At 40.3% G+C, this 24,028-nt stretch overlaps 1 protein-coding gene across 1 annotated transcript; it reads left to right on the top strand.

The window, feature by feature from the left end:
* The first annotated feature begins 12,220 nt into the window (after positions 1–12,220).
* On the top strand, positions 12,221–14,204 carry LOC113069369 (zinc finger BED domain-containing protein 4-like). Its single transcript, XM_026242394.1, has 2 exons — positions 12,221–12,666; positions 12,859–14,204. Exons 1-2 carry the CDS (start codon positions 12,257–12,259, stop codon positions 13,385–13,387), a joined length of 939 nt encoding a protein of 312 aa, XP_026098179.1. The 5' UTR covers positions 12,221–12,256; the 3' UTR covers positions 13,388–14,204.
* The last annotated feature ends 9,824 nt before the right edge of the window (positions 14,205–24,028 follow it).

The following is a 24,028-nucleotide window of genomic DNA, read 5'->3' as shown; positions in this document are numbered from 1 at the left end:
AAGCAGACCCAGATATTAGAATACTTGCACCATAAATTGATTTCCTCAGTGCCCTGATAAAAGAGTACCATTTAATCAGAATCAGAATCAGAATCAGAAAGAGCTTTATTGCCAAGTATGTTTGCGCATACAAGGAATTTGTTTTAGTGACATAAGCTTCCAGTACACAGAGACACCAACACACAGACAAAAAAAAAAAGGTAGTCAAATAAATAAGTGTATAAACAATTGTGCTATGAATGATAATGGAATAGGATTGAAAAAGATGCAGGGATGTACTAGGATGGAGGGGTAACAAATAAATATAAGGATGTTGCACTTTTGTTTGCATAAGCATAAGTGGGGAACATTTAACTGATCATGAGGTAGATTGCCTGGGGGAAGAAACTGTTTTTGTGCCTTGCTGTTCTGGTATTTGCGGCTCTGAGACGCCGGCCAGATGGCAAAAGTTCAAAAATGGGGTGACTTGGATGTGAGGGATCCAGAGTGATTTTATGAGCCCTTTTCCTCACTCTGGATGTATACAGTTCTTGAAGGGTGGGCAGGGGAGCACCAATAATCCTTTCAGCAGTCCGAACAGTTCTCTGTAGTCTTCTGATGTCCGATTTTGTTGCTGAGCCAAACCAGACAGTTATAGAAGTACACAGTACAGACTCAATGACGGCTGAGTAGAACTGTTTCAGCAGCTCCTGTGGCAAGTTAAACTTCCTCAGCTGGCGAAGGAAGTACAACCTTTGTTGGGCCTTTTTTACAATGGAGTCAATGTGATTGTCCCACTTCAGGTCCTGAGAGATGGTGGTTCCCAGGAATCTGAATGACTCCACTGCAGTCACAGGGCTGTTCATGATGGTGAGTGGGGAAAGTGCAGGGGGGTTTCTCCTGAAGTCCACGATCATCTCCACTGTTTTGAGCGTGTTCAGCTCCAGGTTGTTAAGTCTGCACCAGACAGCCAGCTGCTCAACCTCTTGTCTGTAAGCAGACTCATCACCGTCCTGAATGAGGCCGATGACTGTAGTGTCATCTGCAAACTTCAGGAGCTTGACAGAGGGGTCTTTAGAGGTGCAGTCGTTGGTGTACAGGGAGAAGAGCAGAGGGGAGAGAACACATCCCTGAGGGGCACCAGTGTTGGTGGAGCAGCTGTTTGATGTGAATTTCCCCAGTCTCACTAACTGTTGCCTATCTGTCAGAAAGCTGGTGATCCACTGACAGATAGAGCTAGGAACAGAGAGCTGGGTCAGTTTGGTCTGGAGGGTTGTTGGGATGATGGTGTTGAAAGCCGAACTAAAGTCCACAAACAGGATCCTCACATAAGTCCCTGTTTTGTCCAGATGTTGCAGGATGAAGTGCAATCCTATGTTGATTGCATCATCCACGGACCTGTTTGCTCGGTAAGCAAACTGCAGGGGGTCCAGTAAGGGTCCAGTGATGTCCTTCAGATAACCCAGAACCAGTTTTTCAAACGACTTCATGACGACAGACGTTAGAGCCACAGGTCTGTAGTCGTTAAGTCCTGTTATCTTGGGTTTCTTTGGGATGGGGATGATGGTGGAGCGTTTGAAGCAGGAAGGTACTTCACACAACTCCAGGGATCTGTTGAAGATCTGTGAAAAGATGGGGGCCAGCTGGTCAGCACAGATTTTCAGACAGGCTGGTGTAACACCATCTGGGCCTGGTGCTTTTCTTCTTTTGTTCTTCTTGAAGACCTGGCGCACATCATCTTCACAGATTTGAAGAGCAGTAGGTGTGGAACGGGGGATTGCAGGAGGTGTTAATGGTTGTGCAGGGAGATGGTCAGAATAGGTGTTGGGGGTTTCAAATCTGCAATAAAACTCATTCAGGTCGTTAGCAAGCCGTTGATTAGCCTCAGTGCAAGGGGATGGTGTCTTGTAGTTTGTGATGGCCCTCAGTCCTCTCCAAACTGAAGTTGAGTCGTTGGAAGAAAACTGGTCTTCCAACTTTTTAGCGTAGTTCTTTTTAGCCGCTCTGATCTCTTTGTTCAGGGTGTTCCTGGCCTGATTGTACAAGACCCTGTCCCCATTTCTGTAGGCATCCTCTTTGGCCTGACGAAGATGTCTGAGTTTTACTGTAAACCATGGCTTATCGTTGTTGAATGTTAAATAAGTCCTGGTAGGAATGCAAACATCCTCACAGAAACTAATATAGGATGTTACAGTCTCTGTGAGTTCGTCCAGATCGGTGGTAGCAGCTTCAAAAACACTCCAATCAGTGAGGTCAAAACAAGATTGTAAATCCTGCTCCGTTTCGCTGGTCCATCTCTTCACAGTCCTTACCACAGGTTTAGCAGATTTAAGTTTCTGTTTGTAGGATGGTATAAGATGAATCAGACAGTGATCAGAATTTCCCAAAGCTGCTCGTGGAACAGAGTGATATGCGTCCTTTATTGTAGTGTAGCAGTGATCCAATATATTACTGTCTCTGGTGGGACATGTAACATGCTGTCTGTATTTTGGCAGTTCACGGGAGAGATTGGCTTTATTAAAGTCCCCCAGAATGATTAAAACAGAGTCCGGGTGTTGTTGTTCTGTCTCTGTGATCTGATCAGCAAGTTTCTGTAAAGCTGAGCTCACGTGCGCTTGCGGATGGATGTAAACACTAACCAGAATGAACGAGTGAAACTCCCGCGGCGAATAGAACGGCTTGCAGTTGACAAACTGCATTTCTAGATCAGGACAGCACATCTTCTTTAACACAGTTACATCTCTACACCACCGCTCATTGATGTAAAAGCATGTCCCGCCGCCGCGCGATTTCCCCGTTGATTCTGTGTCACGATCCGCTCTAAACAGCTGAAAGCCTGTTAAATTTGTATTTTTGTATGTTTTGTTTCTTTTTTTTTTTTGTAAAGCACTTTTTACGATGCAAATCAACTTTACAGAAAATTAACAGCCATAGGCTATGCATCACTTTTCATTTACTTCTTGTGTTGTTGTCCATTTTGGCATGCAGTACACATAAACCGCTAGTCTGCAGTGTCCCAGGGCGAGTTGCTGGTGTAACCTGCAATACTATGACAAAAGTGAAAGAAGAGGTGGCTCATCTGAGAAGTATTGTAGCCATGATGGCGCCAAACTTAATCAAATCATTAAATCTTTATTTAAAACTACAAAAGGAGAATATGGCATTCTTTCCATCTCCACAAGGACTTATACCAGGGGCAGACTGGCCATCTGGAGCACCGGGACTTTTCCCGGTGGGCCGCTGGCCAATGTGGTCCGGCCCACCAAAATATATACATATTTTTGAAATGACGGAAATCATAATATTACATTTCTTTTCTACGGAAATGGATGAGTGAGTCGATCGTGCGGCCGATAAGGAGTGTGTTTTGTTTGCATGTGAGTGTTTTGCCCTCCCTCCCTGTTTAGTTTGGTCTACTCCATTGCGTATCTTGAAACACGCCCCCTTTCACGTAGTCTAATTTACAGAGAGAGCGATTTATCTGGTACGGTGAATTTCTCTGGAGCAGTAAGCCACTCTATACATTCACTTAAAACATAACCGACTGTGTTTACAAGAATACTTGCAGAGACAATTATTTTGAAATAATTTTGTCTCTAGGTGTTAATTCAGAAGCTAGGATACGCAAAAGATGAATTCTGTGTGCGCGCATTGTCTGAAACGCTGCTCTCTGCATGCTTTGAATAAGTGCGCGCAAGCTCCAAATGCACACAAATTGTTTAAAATGCTTGAATCTGCAAGATATAGAAACAAGTGCAAACGATCAACTACGATCCGTTTCACCCCTTCAATCCAGTGAACAACGCAAATCAAGTTAGGAATTTGACATCATTAAAGACAGCCCGTCGGGCAGGGTGGGGATATATTTTGTAGCCTGACTGGAAAACACAATAGCCCTGGGACGTCGGGCTTGCGTTTTTATGAGCCCTGCACCTCAGATCTATCCAGTTTGTGAACCACTGGTTTCCACAATGATTTCATTCAACAAAATAAACGATTATTTTAAAAGATTGACTCAAAAGAATCATCTGTTCACAAATCGGAGCATGAACTTTTACCAAGCCAAAGATCTTTTATTGAACATCTCAAATTAATAAAGACTTCAAGTTCATCTGTAAAGCACATAAAGCTATCGTTTGAGTTTATAAATGTCTATTTTATGCATGATTCGTATGGATGTTGTAGCTGAAAGTAAAGTGTGAGTTCTAAGAGAATGTGTGGTGATGAGCCTGTATCACTCATTCGGAGTAGCTAAATGTACAGCTGCTTCATGCAGTTTTTTTTTTTTTTTCTTCAATGGAGGATCAGTTGCCCTATTGGTTAAAATCCCCAAACTGTTTAATTAAACATTAAATTAATAATTGACATCAAAACAGGGGCTGATGCTTTATAATGTGGTGGGCTGCTGTGGGCCAGAAAGTCCAGGGCCACATTTTGATCCCAGTCCACCCCTGACTTATACCACGGCAGATCAACATTGTTTTTCAGGGACAACTACTGATGTATAATGCTATTATAATAAATGATAAGACACTTGCTCTTTGCTTTGTTTTATTTTATATAAGAAGGAGTAACATTAAAATATATTCCAATTTACATAAATTGACGCAATGTTAGATTTTTAGAGAGGTGCACGTCAGGCTACAGGTTAAGGGAGTGCGTCTACACATAGGCTACAGTGTATGACTGATGTAGAAGTATAAATCAGCCTTTATAGGCAAGTAATACTATTTTGTAACTGATACAGAACTTTATAGGTAGCCAGTGCAGAGACTGTAAAATTGTGATAATATGATCATATTTGCTTGCCCTGGTAAGAACCCTAACTGCTGCATTTAGGATTATCTGTAGCTTGTTTATTGAAGATGCAGGACAACCCCCTAGAAGTGCATTATAATAGTGCAGTCTCGAGGTCATGAATACAGGAGCTAGCTTTTCTGTATATGTTTCATAGCTTGGCAATGTTTCCAAGATGGAAAAATGCTGTTTTTGCAACATGGAAATACAAATTGCTGTCTAATATAACACCCAGATTTTTTTTGACTGTAGATGAAGTAACAGTACATCCATCTTTTTGGTCAAATAATACCGTTCTTATCTGAATTTAAAAGGAGGAAATGATTGTTCATCAAGTCTTTTACATTTTAACACACTCTGTTAACTTAGATAATTTGGAAGTTTCATCTGGTCTCTTTGAGATATATAGTTGAGTATCATCAGCATAACAGTGGTAACTAATCCTGTATTTTCAAATAATATTACCAAGGGGCAACATGTATATTGAAAATAGCAGAGGACCTAGGACAGATCCTTGTGGCACTCCATATTTTACTGGTGATAAGATGAATCCCCATTTAAATAAAGTTGTAGTGATTGAACAGGTAGGATCTAAATCATCTTAGAGCCTGCTCTTGAATACCTATATAGTTTTGTAATCGATTTATGAGTTTGTCATGATCTATGGTGTTGAATGTGGCACTAAGATCAAGTAAAACTAGCAATGAGATGCAGCCTTGGTCTGACGCAAGAAGCAAGTAATTCGTAATTTTAACAAGTGAAGTTTCTGTGCTACAGTATGGTGGGGCCTGAAACCTGACTGAAATTCTTCATACAGAAAACAATGAGTTAATAATACTTAGAAGTGGTTAATCTGCTACAGGTAACAACTCTTTCAGTAATTTAGTGGGTATAGGATCTAATAAACATGTTGTTGGGTTAGATGCAGTGATAAGTTTATTTAGCTCTTTCTGTCCTATAGTTGTAAAGCTATAAATAAAACTAAGGGTGTGCTTCTCTTAGTCGATAGGAGGTTAAGTCTAACCATCGAACATATCGGAATGATGATGAAGGTAGATTTGTTTTTATATGCTGTAAAATACATAATGACAGGTTAGAACTGGTCTCCATTTACTGCCTGAAGGAGGCAGACAGTACATTTTTCACAAATATTTCAAACATATTACATATATAGAGATTGATTGTCATTTAATCATGGGTGGTGATTTTAATGCTGTATTCATGCACTATTTAATTTACTTTGGTATTACCATATATAAAGACAATTTAAATAACATTTTAGTCAAAATCAAAAGTGATACTTAAAGATGGAATAATCTTAAAGTCTCTTTCCAAGGCAAAATCTCCACCGTCAAAATTAATTTGTTACCTTGACTTAATTTTCAGTTTTTCTATGCTGCCACTTTCCCCTTGTCCAGGTTACTTTACTTTACATAATTTTCCAGTTTTTCTTGAATGGTAAACGACCCAGAATAACATTTGTCACACTGCATCATCCTATACATTCAGGAGGATTGGCTTTGCCAAATTTTCAATTATATTATTGAAAATATATTATTGTCATTTCAACGTAAGGCTCTTCATATTTGGGTTGATTCCCTATCTAAAGCTTTATGGAGAGTAATCGAAGCTGACCAGGTTAAACCACATAGACTCCAAGATATATATATATATATATATTTTTTTTTTTTTTTTTTTTTTTGCTGGGACAGGAAATAAAAATTATGAATATAAATTTGGACCTTTTTCTAAGGAGCAGCAACAAGTCTTATCTAAGCAGCAAGTGTGTCAGCAGAATTAAACCGTAATAGAAGTGGGTCTTTGACAGCCAAAGTCTGGCGTTTCAGTTTTCTGTCATACATCCGCTTGTTTCTCTGCTGAGTCTTCTGGGTGGTTTCCTTTGTTAGCTGATAGGCTCTTTCAAACTCCGATTCCATCCTTTCCACATACTGTTGATGGTACTTGGCTCCCTTTCCATCTGGGAAAGTTTCAAAGATTACATCCACTTGCAAGCGAGGCTCTCTTGTGAAAAGATAATACAGTGAGTACCAAGTTGCTTCATTCTTAGCTGTATGTGTGTACAAAGCGATTGATGTGTTGACGCCATTGGCTTTTCTCCACAGGATTCAGTGTTCCAAGCATGGTAAGGAGGGTTCTGTTAAACTTTTCGGATGTTCCCTTGTGGATCTTCAGCACCTCCTTAAGATGCCACTCTTGAAATCTTGCACCTGATCTGAAGGAATATGAGAGGGCAAACCATGAAGAACTTGTCACAGAGGGTCTTGGCCACAGTAAGAGCTTTTTGGCACCTGTGCAGCACGGCAACTGGGTGACTGTGTCATGGGTCAAAACATCACTCTTCCATTCTGATCAAAACATTAAATCGGTTCTCCCCACTCAGTGACACACCCACTGAAAAATCTGATCAAAGTGCTCTAGTTATTGGTGATTCTATTTTACAGAATGTGAAAATAGAGACACCAGCCACTATAATCAAATGTTTACCAGGAGCCATAGCACCTGACATTTTGTCAAATTTAAAAGTGCTAGCTAATGCTAAACGTAAATACATTAAAATTGTTATTCACCGCGGAGCTAATGATGTTTGACTTCGCAAGTCGGAGATCCCTAATAATAACATTAAAGAGGTGTGTGAACTTGCAAGCACGATGTCAGACACTGTAATATGTTCTTGTCCCCTCCTCCACTTTTTGTAAATGATATGATCATTGATCATAACCTCGATGTGCTCTGCTTGACAGAAACTTGGCTAAAACCTGATGATTACATAATTTAAAATGAGTTTACCCACCAAAATTATTGTTATAAACATGAGCCACGTCCAAAAGGTAATGGGGGAGGTGTTGTTTCAATTTATAACAGTATTTCAGTATTTCTCAGAGGGCGGGCTTCAAGTATAACTCGTTTGAAGAAACGGTGCTTCATATAACATTGTAAATAATAAATCCTCTGTGATGTCTGTACTGGTGTCACGCTGTCTAGTTTCTGTTTCCCTGGGTGTCCACTAGTGGGATCACTTCCCCTTAGGCACTTCACCATAGGCACTAGAATTTCTCTAGTCTGGTCCTGTCTTCACAGTAATTGCACTCCAGTTAATTGCACCAGGAGTCCTTACCTTCACAGTAATTGCACTCCAGTTAATTGCACCAGGAGTCCTTACCTTTTCGTGTTATTCAACCTTCTCGTTCCCCGAGATTCATCCCTGCCTTCTCGTCCTCTGAGTTCCCATTCCGTTCCTTTCCCTTTCCTTTCCTTTCCTTTGTTCATTTTTGTTCTGGACTGATTGTTGTTTTTGACCTTGGATTGTTTGACCTTGATTTTGGATTATCCCTCAATAAAGCACACCTGCTTTTGGATCTCTCTCTCTCCTGTGTCTCTCTGGGTGCACGAATCGTCACAGAGTCAGGGTTAGTCACCGTTGACCTTCCAGAATCAGGACTAATCACAAATAACCTCCCAACGTCAGGGCTAGTTACCATGGACTTTCCAGAGTCAAGGCTAGTCACCATTGACCTTTCAAGGACAGATTCAAGTCACTGGTGATCTTCAAGGACAGAGTACAAATCACTGGTGATCTTCAAGGACAGAGTCCAAATCACTGGTGATCTTCAAGGACAGAGTCAAGTCACTGGTGATCTTCATGAACAAATGAAAGTCACCAATAATCTTCATGAGCAGAGTCAAGTCAGCACCGATCTTCTGGAATCCAGTATAAACACCATGGGATTACCAGAGTTTCGTCACTTCTCTGTGGAACTACTCGAGCCTCTCCACGGCTCTGATGAACTACCAGAGTCTCTCCTCACCTCTGTGGAACTTCCAGAGACTCATCATGTCTAAGTCGAACCCTCTGAGCACCCGACTGTTCCTGTTGTGGCCACGGAGGCTACCCCTAACATGTTCATGTTTTATGTTTCAGACTTGCCCAACCAGACTTGTCCTCCCTTTGGCCCGGCCGCATGGATGTGGTGGTCTTCTGATCCACCCTGGGGGGCACCCGTTCCAACCACACAGTTGTGGTGGTCTTCTGCTCCACCCTGGGGGGCTTCTGCCTTGACCACATGATTGTGGTGGTCTTCTGTTCCGCCCTGGGGGCCATCTGTCCTGACCACACAGTTGTGGTGGTCTTCTGCTCCACCCTGGAGGGCTTCCGCCCTGACCACATGGTTGTGGTGGTCTTCTGCTCCGCCCTGGGATCTGGCAGCTGCTCCGTGGAGGAGGGGGTTTCCCTGGGTGTCCACAAGTGGGCTCACTTCCCCTTAGGCAATTCACCATAGGCGCTAGAATTCATCTAGTCTGGTCCTGTCTTCACAGTAATTGCACGCCAGCTAATTGCACCAGGTGCAGGCAATCTATTGTCATTAGCCTCCTTATAAATACCAGTCTTTCCCTGTTGTTTGTATGGAGTCCTTACCTTTCGTGTTATTTAGTCTTCTCGTCCTCCGAGTTCCCGTTCCGTTCCCTTTCCTTTCCATTGTTTGTTTTTGTTCTGGACTGATTGTTGGTTTTGACCTTGGTCTTTTTGACCTCGGTTTTAGATCATCCCTCAATAAAGCATACCTGCTTTTGGATCTCTCTCTCCTGTGTCTCTCTGGGTGCACAAATCGTCACAACTGTATACTGTGTACAGGTCATCAGGGCACCATACAGACTTTATTAAAGTCCAAGTTAGTGCTGGCTGCAGATAAAGTTTTAATTGTAGGTGATATTAATATCCATGTTGATAATGAAAAAGATGCATTGGGATCATCATTCATAGACATTCTGAATTCTATTGGGGTTAGACAACATGTCTCAGGACCTACTCATTGTCGAAATCATACTCTAGATTTAATAATGTCACATGGAATTGATGTTGATAGTGTTGAAATTATGCAGCTAAGCGATGATATCTCAGATCATTATTTAGTGTTGTGCAAACTTTATACGGCAAAAACTGTAAATTCTACTTCTTGTTTCAAGTATGGTAGAACCATCACTTCTACCACAAAAGACTGCTTTGTAAGTGACCTTCCTGATGTATCCCAATTCCTTAGTATATCCAAAACCTCACAACAACTTGATGTAACAGAAACTATAGACTCTCTCTTTTCTAGCATGTTAAATACAGTTGCTCCTTTATGCTTAAGGAAGATTAAGGAAAATAGTAAATGGAGCACAGCTGGAAGAAAACAAAACTAGAGATATTTCATATTGTTTGGCAGGAAAGTAACCTGCCCTACAGAAAAGCATTAAAAATGCCTAGATCTGATTATTTTTCGTCTCTTTTAGAAGGAAACAAACATAACCCCAGGTTTTTATTCAATGTATTTATATTCAAGTACTTATACAGTAGCTAAATTAATGAAAAATAAGGCATCAACAATGCTGTGTTGACATTTTCTAACAGAACAGCAGCAATGACTTATATTATAAGATTAATACTATTAGAGATAAAATTGTAACCATGCAGACATCAGCTACAGTATTGCATCAGATAGCGTGCTATAGATTGCCTGAGGGAAAAATCTGCTGAACTGTATAAACTGGTTAAATCATCTAAACCAACAACATGTATGTTAAACCCTATTCCATCTAATGCTGCGTTCCAGCCAGGTTTTTGAGCCCGTAAGTCACGACTTCAAACCATGACACATGACTTCTGTGGCCAGACCCTCCTGAGCACAAGGAATTGTAGCTAGATTATTAATTTTATTGCAACATTATATTGGCCTGTTTTTTCAACGTGTACCACTTGCATAAACACTGCATCCATAGGCAACATAATCCGTACGGTCTGCCATTGTTTTTTTATCGGCCTATGTGACGTCAGATATCGGAATTAGGACTACATCGATCTAGTATGAGTTCACAGGTGGGAAGTCATGGATTTGACTGCTGTTCCAGTGCACTTTCATGGGTAGAAGGTTGGAAAAACACAGTTAACAGACTCCTAAAAGAGGTGCTTCCAGAAGTCACGGATTCTCTTCTGACTATTATTAACTGGCTGTTATTAAGCCTCTCATAAAAAAAACACAACTTGACCCCAAAGAACTAGTTAATTACAGACCAATCTCGAATCTCCCTTTTCCGTCCAAGATACTAGAAAAGGTAGTATCCTCACAATTATATTCCTTCTTGGAGAAATATTATATCTGTGAGGATTTCCAGTCAGGATTTAAAACATATCATAGTACTGAGACTGCTGAGTTACAAATGACCTGCTCTTATAATCTGATCGTGGTTGTATCTGTATATTAGAGCTAGAGTTGTTCCGATTCCGATACCAGTATCGGAAATGCCTCCGATACTGCCGAATATGCTGGCATCGGAATCCGCGAGTACTGGAGTCCAGGCACCGATCCGATACCATATAATTTATTAGAAATAGGAATCTATTTACTGATTAGCTCCGTTAGCTTACAGTTTTTCTTCGCCGCTCTTAAAACAGTTGCGCTGTGTTGCCATCGGCAGCTACTGTTGTTTTCGAGGGGCGAAGAAGAACTGACCACCTGACTCCTCCCTTAAAAGGAGCTAACCATAGAGCTAACGTTAACGCATCATGTCGGCAGTTTGGCAGTACTTTACAGTGGATTTTCCCACCAGTAAGACGGCGAAATGCAACATATGCAAAGAAGGAATTTCGAGGGGTGGCACGAATGTTGCAAATTTCAACACCAGCAACTTAATCAAACATTTGAAGACACGTCACACTAAAGAGCATGACGAATTCACCAAAGCTAAGGGTAAAAAAAAGGACGAACTGCAGCAGCAAACTCTGGAAACTGCCTTCCAGCGACGAGATAAATTCACCAAAGACAGCCAAAAAGCAACAAAGATAACCGACAAAATTGTGGAGTTTATTGTCCTGGATGACCAACCCCTGTCTGTCGTCGAAAATGTTGGATTTCGCCGCTTAATGGAGCATTTGGAGCCAAGGTACTGTTTGCCAGGTCGTAAATATATCTCTGAAACTGCGCTACCCAAATTATACGAGACAGTTAGGGAACACATTTTGTGTATGCTGAAAGACGTGCATGCAATCAGCTTTACCACGGACATTTGGAGCTCCGACGTGTGCCCCATGTCTTTGCTAAGTTTAACGTCACACTGGGTGGACAGAGAGTCAACATTTACCCCTCGAAGTGCGGTGCTGCACGCGAACGAGTTCCGAGGGTCACATACTGGCACATCAATTGCCGAAGCAATTGAGGAGATGCTAGTAAAATGGAAAATCCCCAAGTCCAACGTTCATGTTGTTTTGCGCGACAACGCTAGCAACATGAAGAAAGCCATGGACGAGATGGATGTAGCAAGTTTGGGATGCTTCGCCCACACTCTCCAGCTGCTGGTGCATGAAGGACTACTGTCACAGAGAAGTGTGAGTGATGCACTGGCGAATGGTAGGAAGATAGTCGGTCATTTCAAACACTTGCCACTGGCTACTACACGCCTGGAGGAAATTCAAAAAGATCTCCAAATGCCCACCAAACGTCTGCACCAAGACGTAGCAACACGATGGAACAGTACCTACTATATGGTCGAAAGTTTACTGGAGCAGAAGCGGTCAATTTCAGCATATGGAGCTGACCACGACCTGCCAGTGACCCTTACATCTTACCAGTGGGCTTTACTGGAGAAAATCATCATTGTTCTGGCACCATTTGAAGAACTGATCAGACAGATTAGCTCCTCCACCTCTTCTGCAGCTGAAGTCATTCCCTCAGTCACAGTGCTGAAACGCCTGCTTGCTCGGGAGAACGAGGGGGACACGGGTATAAAAACCATGAAAACAACCCTTCTTGAGGCTGTCCAGAAAAGATTCAAGACCATCGAGAATGAGCCCTTGTATGCAGTTGCCACTCTTTTAGACCCACGATTCAAAGACAGGTATGTCTAATATGTTTATTAAATGTCTATATTATAAACAAAATTTTGAAACGGTGTTTTGGATAACTAGATATTGCATTATTATTGATTACTGTTGCATTAATATGTTACCACTAAAAGCTACTATAGAGGTTGTTTATATGTTTATTTTACACATTAAGACATTTATTTATTATTTTTCATTGTTTTTAGATACTTCACAGGAGCAGACAGCAACAAGAATGCCAAGGATGCTCTGACCCAAGAGGTGGAGAAGATGGAGGCAGCGTTACTGAGCAGGACCACACCTGAGGGAGCAGAGACAGTGCCAGAAAACTCCCATAAAGCCCCACGTCTGGAAGCACAGCCAGACAGCAGCAGCAGCAGAAAGAGCAGCTTGAAAGGCCTGTTTGAGGAAATCCTGCAGGAGCATGATGAGGAACGTGGGGCAAGTAGCACTAGCACACAAGTTCAAAATCAAATACAGACATATTTGACAGAGCAAACGGTCCCACGCTCAGACAGCCCATTCCAGTACTGGGGAGTCAACCAAATTCGTTTTCCCACCCTGGCTGCCACTGCTGCAAAGTTTCTCTGTGCTCCTTGTACCAGTGTTGACAGTGAGAGACTGTTCAGTGTAGCATCCAACATTATTGATGCAAGAAGGAACAGGCTAGGAGGAGAGAGGGCAGAAATGCTCATCTTCTTGAAGAAGAATCTGCCTTTGCTCTTGAAATTATGAGCAATACTAAATTGCTTAAATGCTACTGCAATGTGTAGCCTACTTGGTGTAAAGTATTTTTTGTTTAATATGTAGCTGCTACTCTTTTGATTTGTATTTTTGTTTATGTTTACTTTATAGGTTGGTGTTGCACTATTGTTAAATACTGCACTATTTGAAGATTTGAATGCCTTTTTATAACATAATGGCTGCACTTTAAGTTTTTTTTTTTAAAGGAATCATTGAAGTTGCTGTTGGACTACTGTTTTATACTGTTCTATTTAAATGCCTTTTTTATTTTACAATATTGTGGCTGCACTTTATTAAAAAAAAAAAAATCCTATATTTATTTAGTTAAGTTGCTGTTGGACTACTGTTTTATACTGTTCTATTTAAATGCCTTTTTTATTTTACAATATTGTGGCTGCACTTTATTTAAAAAAAATAATTATTCCTATATTTATTTAGTTAAGTTGTTGTTGCAATACTGTTTTATACTGTTCTATTTAAACATTTAAATGCCTTTATTTTACAATATTGTGGCTGCAGTTTAATTAAAAAAAAATAATTATTCCTATATTTATTTAAGTTGCTGTTGCACTACTGTTATACTGTTCTATTTAAAAATAAATGGCTTGCATTTCCTCTATTCATTCATGTTTTACAAAGGGTTTAACCTGAGCCAGACCTTACCACAATGATAATATCACAGTTATGCAGGCATAGTATGATCTTTTCCTTTTTTTTTAACACACTGGTATCGGTACTCGGTATCGGTCGATACCCAAAGCACGAGTATCGGAATCGTTATCGGGAGGGAAAAAATGGTATCGGAACATCTCTAATTAGAGCTATTGGATCTTAGCGCTGTGTTCGTCACTATTGACCACAACGTTCTTTTGCATAGACTAGAAAACTTTGTTGGCATTAATAGAAGTGCATTAGCATTGTTTAAATTGTATTTATATGACTGCCATCAATCATAGCAGTGAATGAAGGGATATCATTATCGATCATAAGTGCAGTAAGGAGTACCTCAGGGCTCAGTACTAGGGCTGCTACTCTTCACGCTTTATATGTTACCCTTGGGAGATATCATCAGGAAACATGGTGTTAGCTTTCACTGTTATGCTGATGATACTCAGCTCTATATTTCGCTCTATATTTTCTCTAAATTCAGAAAAAACAGAGGGGTTAATTATAGGGCCTAAAAACATGTAATAACCTAGAACACTGTCTAAGACTTGATGGCTGTTCTGTCAATTCTTCGTCATCAGTTAGGAACCTAGGTGTGCTATTTGATCGCAATCTTTCCTTAGAAAGCCACGTTTCTAGCATTTGTAAAACTGCATTTTTCCATCTCAAAAATATATCTAAATTACGGCCTATGCTCTCAATGTCAAATGCAGAAATGTTAATCCATGCATTTATGACTTCAAGGTTAGACTATTGTAATGCTTTATTGGGTGGTTGTTCTGCACGCTTAATAAACAAACTACAGCTAGTCCAAAATGCAGCAGCAAGAGTTCTTACTAGAACCAGGAAGTATGACCATATGAACCTGGTCCTGTCCATACTGCACTAGCTCCCTTTCAAACATCATATAGATTTTAAAATATTGCTTATTACTTATCAAGCCCTGAATGGTTAAGCACCTCAGTATTTGAATGAGCTCCTTTTACATTATACTCCTCTACGTCCGCTGCGTTCTCAAAAAACTTTGATAATACCTAGAATATCAAAATCAACTGCGGGCGGCAGATCCTTTTCCTATTTGGCGCCTAAACTCTGGAATAACCTACCTAACATTGTTCGCGAGGCAGACACACTCTTGCAGTTTAAATCTAGATTAAAGACCCATCTCTTTAACCTGGCATACACATAACATACTAATATGCTTTTAATATCCAAATCCGTTAAAGGATTTTTAGGCTGCATTAATTAGGTAAACCGGAACCGGAAACACTTCACATAACACCCTATGTACTAGCTACATCATTAGAAGAATGGCATCTACGCCAATATTTGTCTGTTTCTCTCTTGTTCCGAGGTCACCGTGGCCACCAGATCCAGTCTGTATCCAGATCAGAGGGTCACTGCAGTCGCCCGGATCCAGTACGTATCCAGACCAGATGGTGGATCACCACCTAGAAAGGACCTCTACTGTCCAGAAAGACAGCGGAGACCAGGACAACTAGAGCCCCAGATACAGATCCCCTGTAAAGACCTTGTCTCAGAGGACCACCAGGACAAGACCACAGGAAACAGATGATTCTTCTGCACAATCTGACTTTGCTGCAGCCTGGAATTGAACTACTGGTTTCGTCTGGTCAGAGAAGAACTGGCCCCCTAACTGAGCCTGGTTTCTCCCAAGGTTTTTTTCTCCATTCTGTCACCGATGGAGTTTTGGTTCCTTGCCGCTGTCGCCTCTGGCTTGCTAAGTTGGGGTCACTTCATCTACAGCGATATCATTGACTTGATTGCAAATAAATGCACAGACACTATTTAACTGAACAGAGATGGCATCACTGAATTCAATGATGAACTGCCTTTAACTATCATTTTGCATTATTGACACACTGTTTTCCAAATGAATGTTGTTCAGTGCTTTGACGCAATGTGTTTTGTTTAAAGCACTATATAAATAAAGGAGATTGATTGATCTTTCAGGAGTTTGGCAATTTTCTTCACCCCCAAATGTCCTGAGTCATCGTGCAGAGAGTGCAGTTCCTGAATCCAGTACTTTTCGTGAAGGATGAGCTGACACTTTTCTCTTCCAGAGGAACTTCGGGTAAGCTTTCTTAGTCCGCTTGAATGCCTTTTGTTTAGATTTAAGCACCATGGATGACGTGGCCACAGCTTTAAATTCACTTCCACATATGTGTGCACTTAACTCCTGAATCTTCAACTTAAGTTTATAAATGACTGAGGGGATAACTCTTTCATCCTCATGAGATTGTATCGATTTGGCTTTTGCAGTCATCCTGTGTCAGGCTGCTTAATTTTCCTCACGTATCTCCTTCAACAGACTTTGAAAAGAGGATGGGCATAATTTTCGTTCGCAGAGCTGTAATTGAAGCAACATCATATCTGAATGCACACCACACCTGATCAGCTGTTCCACACAAACTTTATCCACCAGTCTGAGAGACAATCCATCGCGTTCCACTAGTTCGTTAAGGGATTTATTAATCTATCTTAGGAACTCAGACTGAGCCACACCTGGACTTTCAAGCATCAAATGAAACTTGAAAGTACAAATCCTCCCCAGACCCTGATGATACTAAAGTACTCTCTAAATGCCGCCAAATACTGCAATGCATCATCCCGTTCTCCATACTTTCTTCTCCCATGGGGGTTAGCATTATGGCAGAGAAGGTACATAATCTTCGGTACGCACTGCTGTCTCCTGAGGGCTTTGCAGTCTTTTCCAAGATCTCACCCACTGTGCATATAATGGTTTCAGGTAAGGTTTCTTTTGCAGGGACTACCATGACTGTCCAGGGCTCACCTGTTTTATCAGGAGTCACTTCAGAGGGTGTAAGTGTGGCATCAATAACTTGTTTGCACTCGCACAACACCAGCATAGTATGTGAGGTAAGTCCTTCACTTGTGTCTCTTACACAAATTCTTCCTTGGACTTTTATCTGTAGGTGCATTGAACAACATCACAGAATACGTCTTATGAATGCCCACATCTTTACATCAGCTTTTTAGGGTGTTTTCCCAGAGCCATCTTGGGTGTTGATTTAAAGTGACGAAATGACGTGACATTCAGCCAAGTATGGTGACCCATACTCAGAATTTGTGCTCTGCATTTAACCCATTACTGTACTGTACATGCACTCCCTCCACCCACAATTCCTGCTGGCCCGGGACTCGAACTCACAACCTTTCAAATGGGAGTCCGACTCTCAAACCATTAGGCCACGACTTCCCACACATCCACATAACCACTGTTACTTAGAATGCACTGTTAATGAGAACTTGAACATGCAAACTTGTTTGAGGTTCCTGCTTTGCTACCGTTCGTACATTCTAGCTTACTGCTCTGTTTCTAAATTCTGTAGTTTTCTCCGATTTTTCTCAGATTTTTACTTCAGCAGATCAGGACACTGCTCAAACAACATTTTTGGCACAAACGCTAAAACTAAAAACATTGGGACTGGAATAATACTACAAAAAGAAGACTTTGCCTCCCACTGCCACCAGCTTACATTCCGGAGACAGGATAATAACTGCCTACATTCAAACAGAAGAGAGAGAAAATGCCTTCGTTAGATCTACTTAATGCATGAACTGCTGCAAACTTCTACAAAGGATTGTGATTCTTGAAACAAAGTTACTTTCTGGACTTCCAAAACAGACTCAGCAGACCGTAGGCATGGACCCCCTCAGCATACAGCCGGTGAGTCCCATGAATCTTCTGAATCTCAACAGTTTATACAAAATGTAGAGGAACAAGCCAAAACTGATCACCACACTAATCGATGGCACAAACAGGGAGCAAGACCCAAAGGAACACGAGATATCAGATTGTCACAAGTTTCTCGTATTGCTACCATAGCTTCCTCTACCCAAGATTCGACTATGACAATGCTTGTAAATACTGGTATTCTACCACCCCCTATACATCTGGAGAAAATATTTGAAGCATTTATGAATGTGGGTGGGGAATCCCCAAATGTGATTAAACATGGATCGGATCAGACAGCAGCTAACATCGCTACTAACAAGGTCGAGCAGACAGCGGCATTCAGCTCAAAGCGCGTGTCTGATAGTGGGTGACTCTGTTATCAGAAACATTAGTAGCAGGACTACAACAACATGCTGCCTTCCTCAAGCAACGGTCTCTGATGTGAACAAGGAACTTAAGAATATTCTGATGAAGCACAAAACTGCAAATCGAATCATCATCCATATGGGAAAGAATGATATTAGGAAAGAACAGTCAGAACTCCTTAAGAAGGACTTCAGTGAACTCTTTGAAACACTTCAAAGACTCAAAGTTCAGTCATTCATCAGTGGACCCGTCCCAGCAATGTGAGCAAATATGTTTTCACGGATGCTTGGGCTGAACACATGGCTACAAAGATCTTGCAGTATAAAAGGAGTGAATTTCATTGACAACTTCAATCTTTTCTGGGGCCATAGACAACTGTTTAAACTGAATGGCCTCCACCCAAACAAACTTGGTGCTAGAGTGTTTAAGGACAATATCTACTTCTCCCTCCGTCATCCTTCAGCAGAGTGTGTCAATCCAATCAGCACACACACACCGGGTCCGAGTTATCATGTGGTTGACATATCCCACAAGGGCACTGATAACACCATGCACCCAAAACAAGCATTGCTGATGGACAGTATTCCTGCTGAGCCCTGCCCACAGCGCTCCTCACAGACAGACTGTGATGTATCAAAACAGCTACAAGATTCACCACCCAAGGATGACTTTCTGGAAAACAGTCAGGGAAGCCAGGACAACACATCACAGCCACTGGAAACACCAGAGACACAGCCCATCTCACCAGACACATTATCCCTCTCTCCAGCATGATTTTTTAAGTGTTGTGTATTCTACCTATTGTTGTGAAGCACTTTGTGATTTTTATCTGTGAAATGTGCTATACAAATAAATGTTACTTATTTTACTTTCTTTTATGTAAAGCACTTTGAATTACAATTTTGTACGAAATGTGCTATATAAATAAACTTGCCTTGCCTTGGTCTTTCAGGGAGTTTGACGTATCAAAGAGGAGTGATCCCAGATGAGCCCCCATTTTATGTAGCGCCCCCTACCTTTCTGAAGTAGAATTTTGTAAGGAGTAGCACCAGGTTCAGAAATTAAATGTCTTGTGATGTTGGATTAAGGCTCCCTCTCCGACTACACTCTACCATTTTGACTTAATATGTTTGTTGTCTGAATAAAGACCTCCTTAATCTACTTTTATGTCCTACTTCAATAAGATGTATCCCAAATATAATCATACCCACAGCTAAATAAAGAGAAGATTTAACAAATAAAGATGAGTAATTTTATGAAATAGTAATTTAAAATAATAATTAAAATTAAACAAAATACTTAGATGCTCAAATTAGAGGAATTACTGGGTTACAATATACCTGAAACCATGCATCACCCAACAACTTTTACACTTACGGCAGTGCACACAGTTTAACTAATGAAACAATAATTGTTTGGTTATTTTCAACTTTGAAAGATTACTTAAATGAGCAAATAACTCAAACTTAACTCTACAGAAAATCTACTCTAAGCAACAAGTGTATCAACAGAATTAAAAAGTAATAGAAGTTGGCCCACACAATCACACACACAACAGTACTCACACCCCTGATGCAGGCCTGTGTCATGGCTTAGAACATTGTAGCCTTGAAAACTTAAACTGGCCGCTTCAATCTAGTAAGCAAACCAGCAAAAAAAAGACAATACCTTTGTTCTCCTGTCGATCACGATCCTTATGTGCACAATATGATCCTCCTAGGAAGCAGAGATTATCCATCATCGCTGGAGGACACCCAACGCTTCTGGTGGCTGGTTGCACTATTTGGATGATGACCGTCACTCTCTCCCTCATAGCCAGAAGACTTGATCGCCTTTTGGATTTCAAAAACGCTTTTGACAGTCTTCGATGCCCCACAAAGAAACATCCCATGGCAGAACACAAACAGCAGCAAATGTGTGAAACAGTTTAAAGACTCACCTCAATATGTGTGAACTGCATGAACTGTCCATTTTAAAGGCAGTGATGTCTTGAAGTACTCAGTATAACTCAGAGAAATTCAGTGTTAACCCATATTGTGAGTTAACTGTATCTCAGAAGTCCAACAACGAATATAATCAGTTTTAAACAAAATGAATCAAACTTAAATCACATTTTTCCTCACATTTCATAATTGTTCACTAACAAACAACTTCTCACAACTCACTTCTCCTCCGTCTCTCTCTCTCACGGCCCTCTTCATTAACCAATAGCATACGTTCACCTATTTGGGAGGTGGGTCTAAGCTATTAGGCATCCAATCATTAAACACAAGACATGTTTGATTGTACACACCACGTTTTTCACATGTGCATTTCTAACTTTTACTCTACATTTTGTAGTGATACATATGTACGTAGAAGCATGCCAGTACAGAAAGATTTTAAAAACATCATTCCTGAATTAGAAATGAATGGACAAATGTACAATGCACAAACATTTACATTTAGTCATTTAGCAGACGCTTTAATCCAAAGCGACTTACAAATAAGGACAATGGAAGCAATCAAAAAAAATAAAAGTGCAAACAAATGATAAAAAATAGAATACAATAAATGTTTTAACCCTATTATATAGGGTTACACAAATGAGGCATCTGTTGCACCCAGTGGGGACATAATTACTGATTATAATGATTTATACTGTGTTTTTGCGCATTGCGTCGCGTATCGCATTGCGTAAACATAAAATCATGTCTGCATTTGTGATCGGAGCAACGATAAACAACAAGCACTACTCTACATTTTTCAAATCTCACTTTTGAATCATCAGTGGCAAATTCTTTGAATATAAAACATTTACTTACAGGCTGTAATTCAAAAGCGCCATTCTTTCCTTGCAAGTTGGAACTGCCTCACTTTATAGAACAGCCTTTGAGCATAAACCAATTGTAGGCTAGTCAGGTTCAGGAAACAGTCCTCCATAAAATACGTTGCACATTACGAGTCTGAGTGAGGAACAGCCGGCAGGTTAGAGAATCGCAAGGTCGGTGGATTCAACGAAGCACACATGTGACAACCCAGGGCTGGCCTCTGCTTCGTCCATGGTGAAAGCTGATCTGGCGATCCACAGCGCGAAGTTTATGTATTTCCTCACTGACCAGCACAGATCAGCTCTAGGCAATATCAAGCTTTTCGAAGGACAAACAAAGTAGTTTCACTTTCACAACGAAACACAGCTTCTCCACAACAGGCAACAACAATACTACAGTGAGAATAAAAGTTACGCCTTCTTTATTCATGTTAACTTTTAGTCAGTGTTATGCAAATCTTCCCACACAGTGACGTAGACATGTGGGGACGTGTTTAAACAAGACATTTTAGCAGGGCGTGGAAGTCTTAAATTTATAAAGAATATCTCTATTGATTTGAGGCTTTTGTCTTTGCAACAGGTCTCTTTACAGGTCTTCTTTATGCACCAAGAGCTTGTAACTTTCAAAAGAGAAAGGAAAAATTTAAATCGCATCATATGACCCCTTGTTGTGGCTGCTGTTGGCTATTGCTAAAATTGTAGATTATTGCTACTGCAATAAAAAGCAGGTACAGGAATTTTCTACGACCAATGGATACAGAGCTCTGAATATTTAAGACATACTGCTGCTGCACAAATAGCATATGCTTTATAAAAACCCTTAGCAGATCTATACATGTGGAGCTGGGGAGATGGAGGGATTCAGAGGATCTCTGAAAGTACTGAGAAATACTCTAGTGAATGCTAACCAGCTATTTAAATGTTAAGTAGCAAGCTCATTGGCTGTGTATGCAGCATTATACCAAGTAGTTTAACACTGTGAATAACATCTATTTGTGTTAATGACCCATCAGCCTCAGCCATCTAGAGTTTCATGACATAACTTGGCATTTATTATTAGCAGGGTTAAGAACTGTACCAAAAAAACATGAACACACATTCGTGAATGATCTTAAAATGTATTGCATCACTTGTTTGGATCCAAATTTTGTCCATAGCTAAATCAGTATTTCTACAGTTATTAATAAGAGGTCATTTTATACAGGCTGTGTTACAAAAGCAGGTCCCTTAAAATACGATTTTATATTTGGACACCACCTCTCAGATCTTCACAAAAACACACTAAATCACAAACCATATGACCAGAGCTTCTCAGCACATTTTTAAATATTTGTTCTCTATATTGATGAATATACAAGTGAAACTATCAGTTGAAGTTTTGTAATGCTTCAACATAGTTAAATCTAAGTCACGAGCCAATAATTGTTTCATCTTTCATTATCAAGTAGCATTGGCGTGAAAGTCTTTTGAAGTGAAACAGATTCCACAAGACGCAGAGTATCACAAGCTGCCAGTTTGACGGCTATTCGTCAGACTTGGCTCACGTTCATTAGTTGAATTATTCAGAGAAACTTCTATTTGTCTGCTGAAATGATAATTGACTGTCTACTAAGGGCCGTGGGGTTTTATTATAGCTGTTGTTGGTTTGCGTGGGAATTTCTGGGGGGCAGAATTTTCCCTTGCAAGACAAATTTCATCACAATTCTGAACGATGCAATGGCCCTGTAACACGTTATGCTTATAAACATGAGATCATCCTTATGAGGTTTAAGGATGTCTTTTTTTCAGTGCACTTCCTTAAAAATTGAATAAAAAAATGTATTACTCCATACAAAGCTGGGCATTGTATTGATGCTGAATTTATTGCATATGAAATGTGGCCAATGATGTGAAATATTACTCTTCACAGAATAATCTTATATCTACAGAGACCTAGCATGGATTAATTAATTCAAGAGTAAATGTCCCTAAAGGCTGCAATTAACGATAAACGTATTAGACGTGTCAGTGCCCAAGAGCACTGGAGTCTGTCCCGCTACCGCTTTTGCTGTTGCTGCTTCAATTCAACTGTCAGCTGAGATGTGTCAAAAACTAGAGCATGTGTGTGTCTTTGGGGAGGGGGGGTGGGGGGTGGATAGTGGGTTTGAGTTGTCATTGCGTTGACAATCAAAACTGCCAAATAAACTTATTTAATTCATTGTCATATTTTCATATCCAATTGGAATGGAAAATTGTTTGCCACATCCTGTCCAGCTGTGAGGTGTAACATATTCAGCATCTGCGTGTAAATCACTCTGTAAATTATTGTGTGACCACCTTTAACTCTCCAGCTGTTACAGAAGAAGCTGTTTAATGGTTAATTAAAATGTTCCATTGCATTTGCTGACTATTCAGGAATAAAACAAATAAATAAAATAAAAAACATGAGAAAAGATAGAAGGAACACTGGTAACCACTGTCATTGATCATCCTATCACATCCATCCATTCAGTGATACTAACAATTACTAGAGTGATATAGTGATACAATTATTAAAAACACTTTTTTTTATCCAAATCGTTGCATTCTACATGCCACAGTGTATTGTAGCAACAACTGAACAAACCGCAACCATGGTAAAAATAATAATCATCTCTCAGTTTGTCTATGGTTATTTTGCAGATTACAAGTTCAGATTCATTTTAGTGAATCAGTCTCCCCTTCCTAGAAGTCACTGTGTTGTACTTATTTGTGCCTAGATTTCTGGAGACCAGCAAAAATTTGTCAGGTGTCGGTGTGTTCATAAAAACCCCAGGATGACCTCAAAGTGCTTAAACTGTTTGCTCAGAGCAGTTTCACTGTCAACAAACATAAGGGGTAAAAAAGAAGAAAATTACAAACAATAGGACTATAGGACAACAATAGAAAAATATACAAATAAAATAAAATTTTGCCTACTATACTGAAACTGAATAATAATAATAATTTAAAAACAAAACACTGTGTGAAGTTAATCTATATTGATTCTTATTAAGGGTATTACATTTTGTTGTTTGATTAAAATTGAATGCTACAGCAGCAGGTTTATTAG

This window comes from Carassius auratus, unplaced genomic scaffold, assembly GCF_003368295.1.
Source record: "Carassius auratus strain Wakin unplaced genomic scaffold, ASM336829v1 scaf_tig00001591, whole genome shotgun sequence".
NCBI classification, from domain to species: Eukaryota; Metazoa; Chordata; class Actinopteri; order Cypriniformes; family Cyprinidae; genus Carassius; species Carassius auratus.
This window is presented reverse-complemented; position numbering and strand designations above follow the sequence as displayed.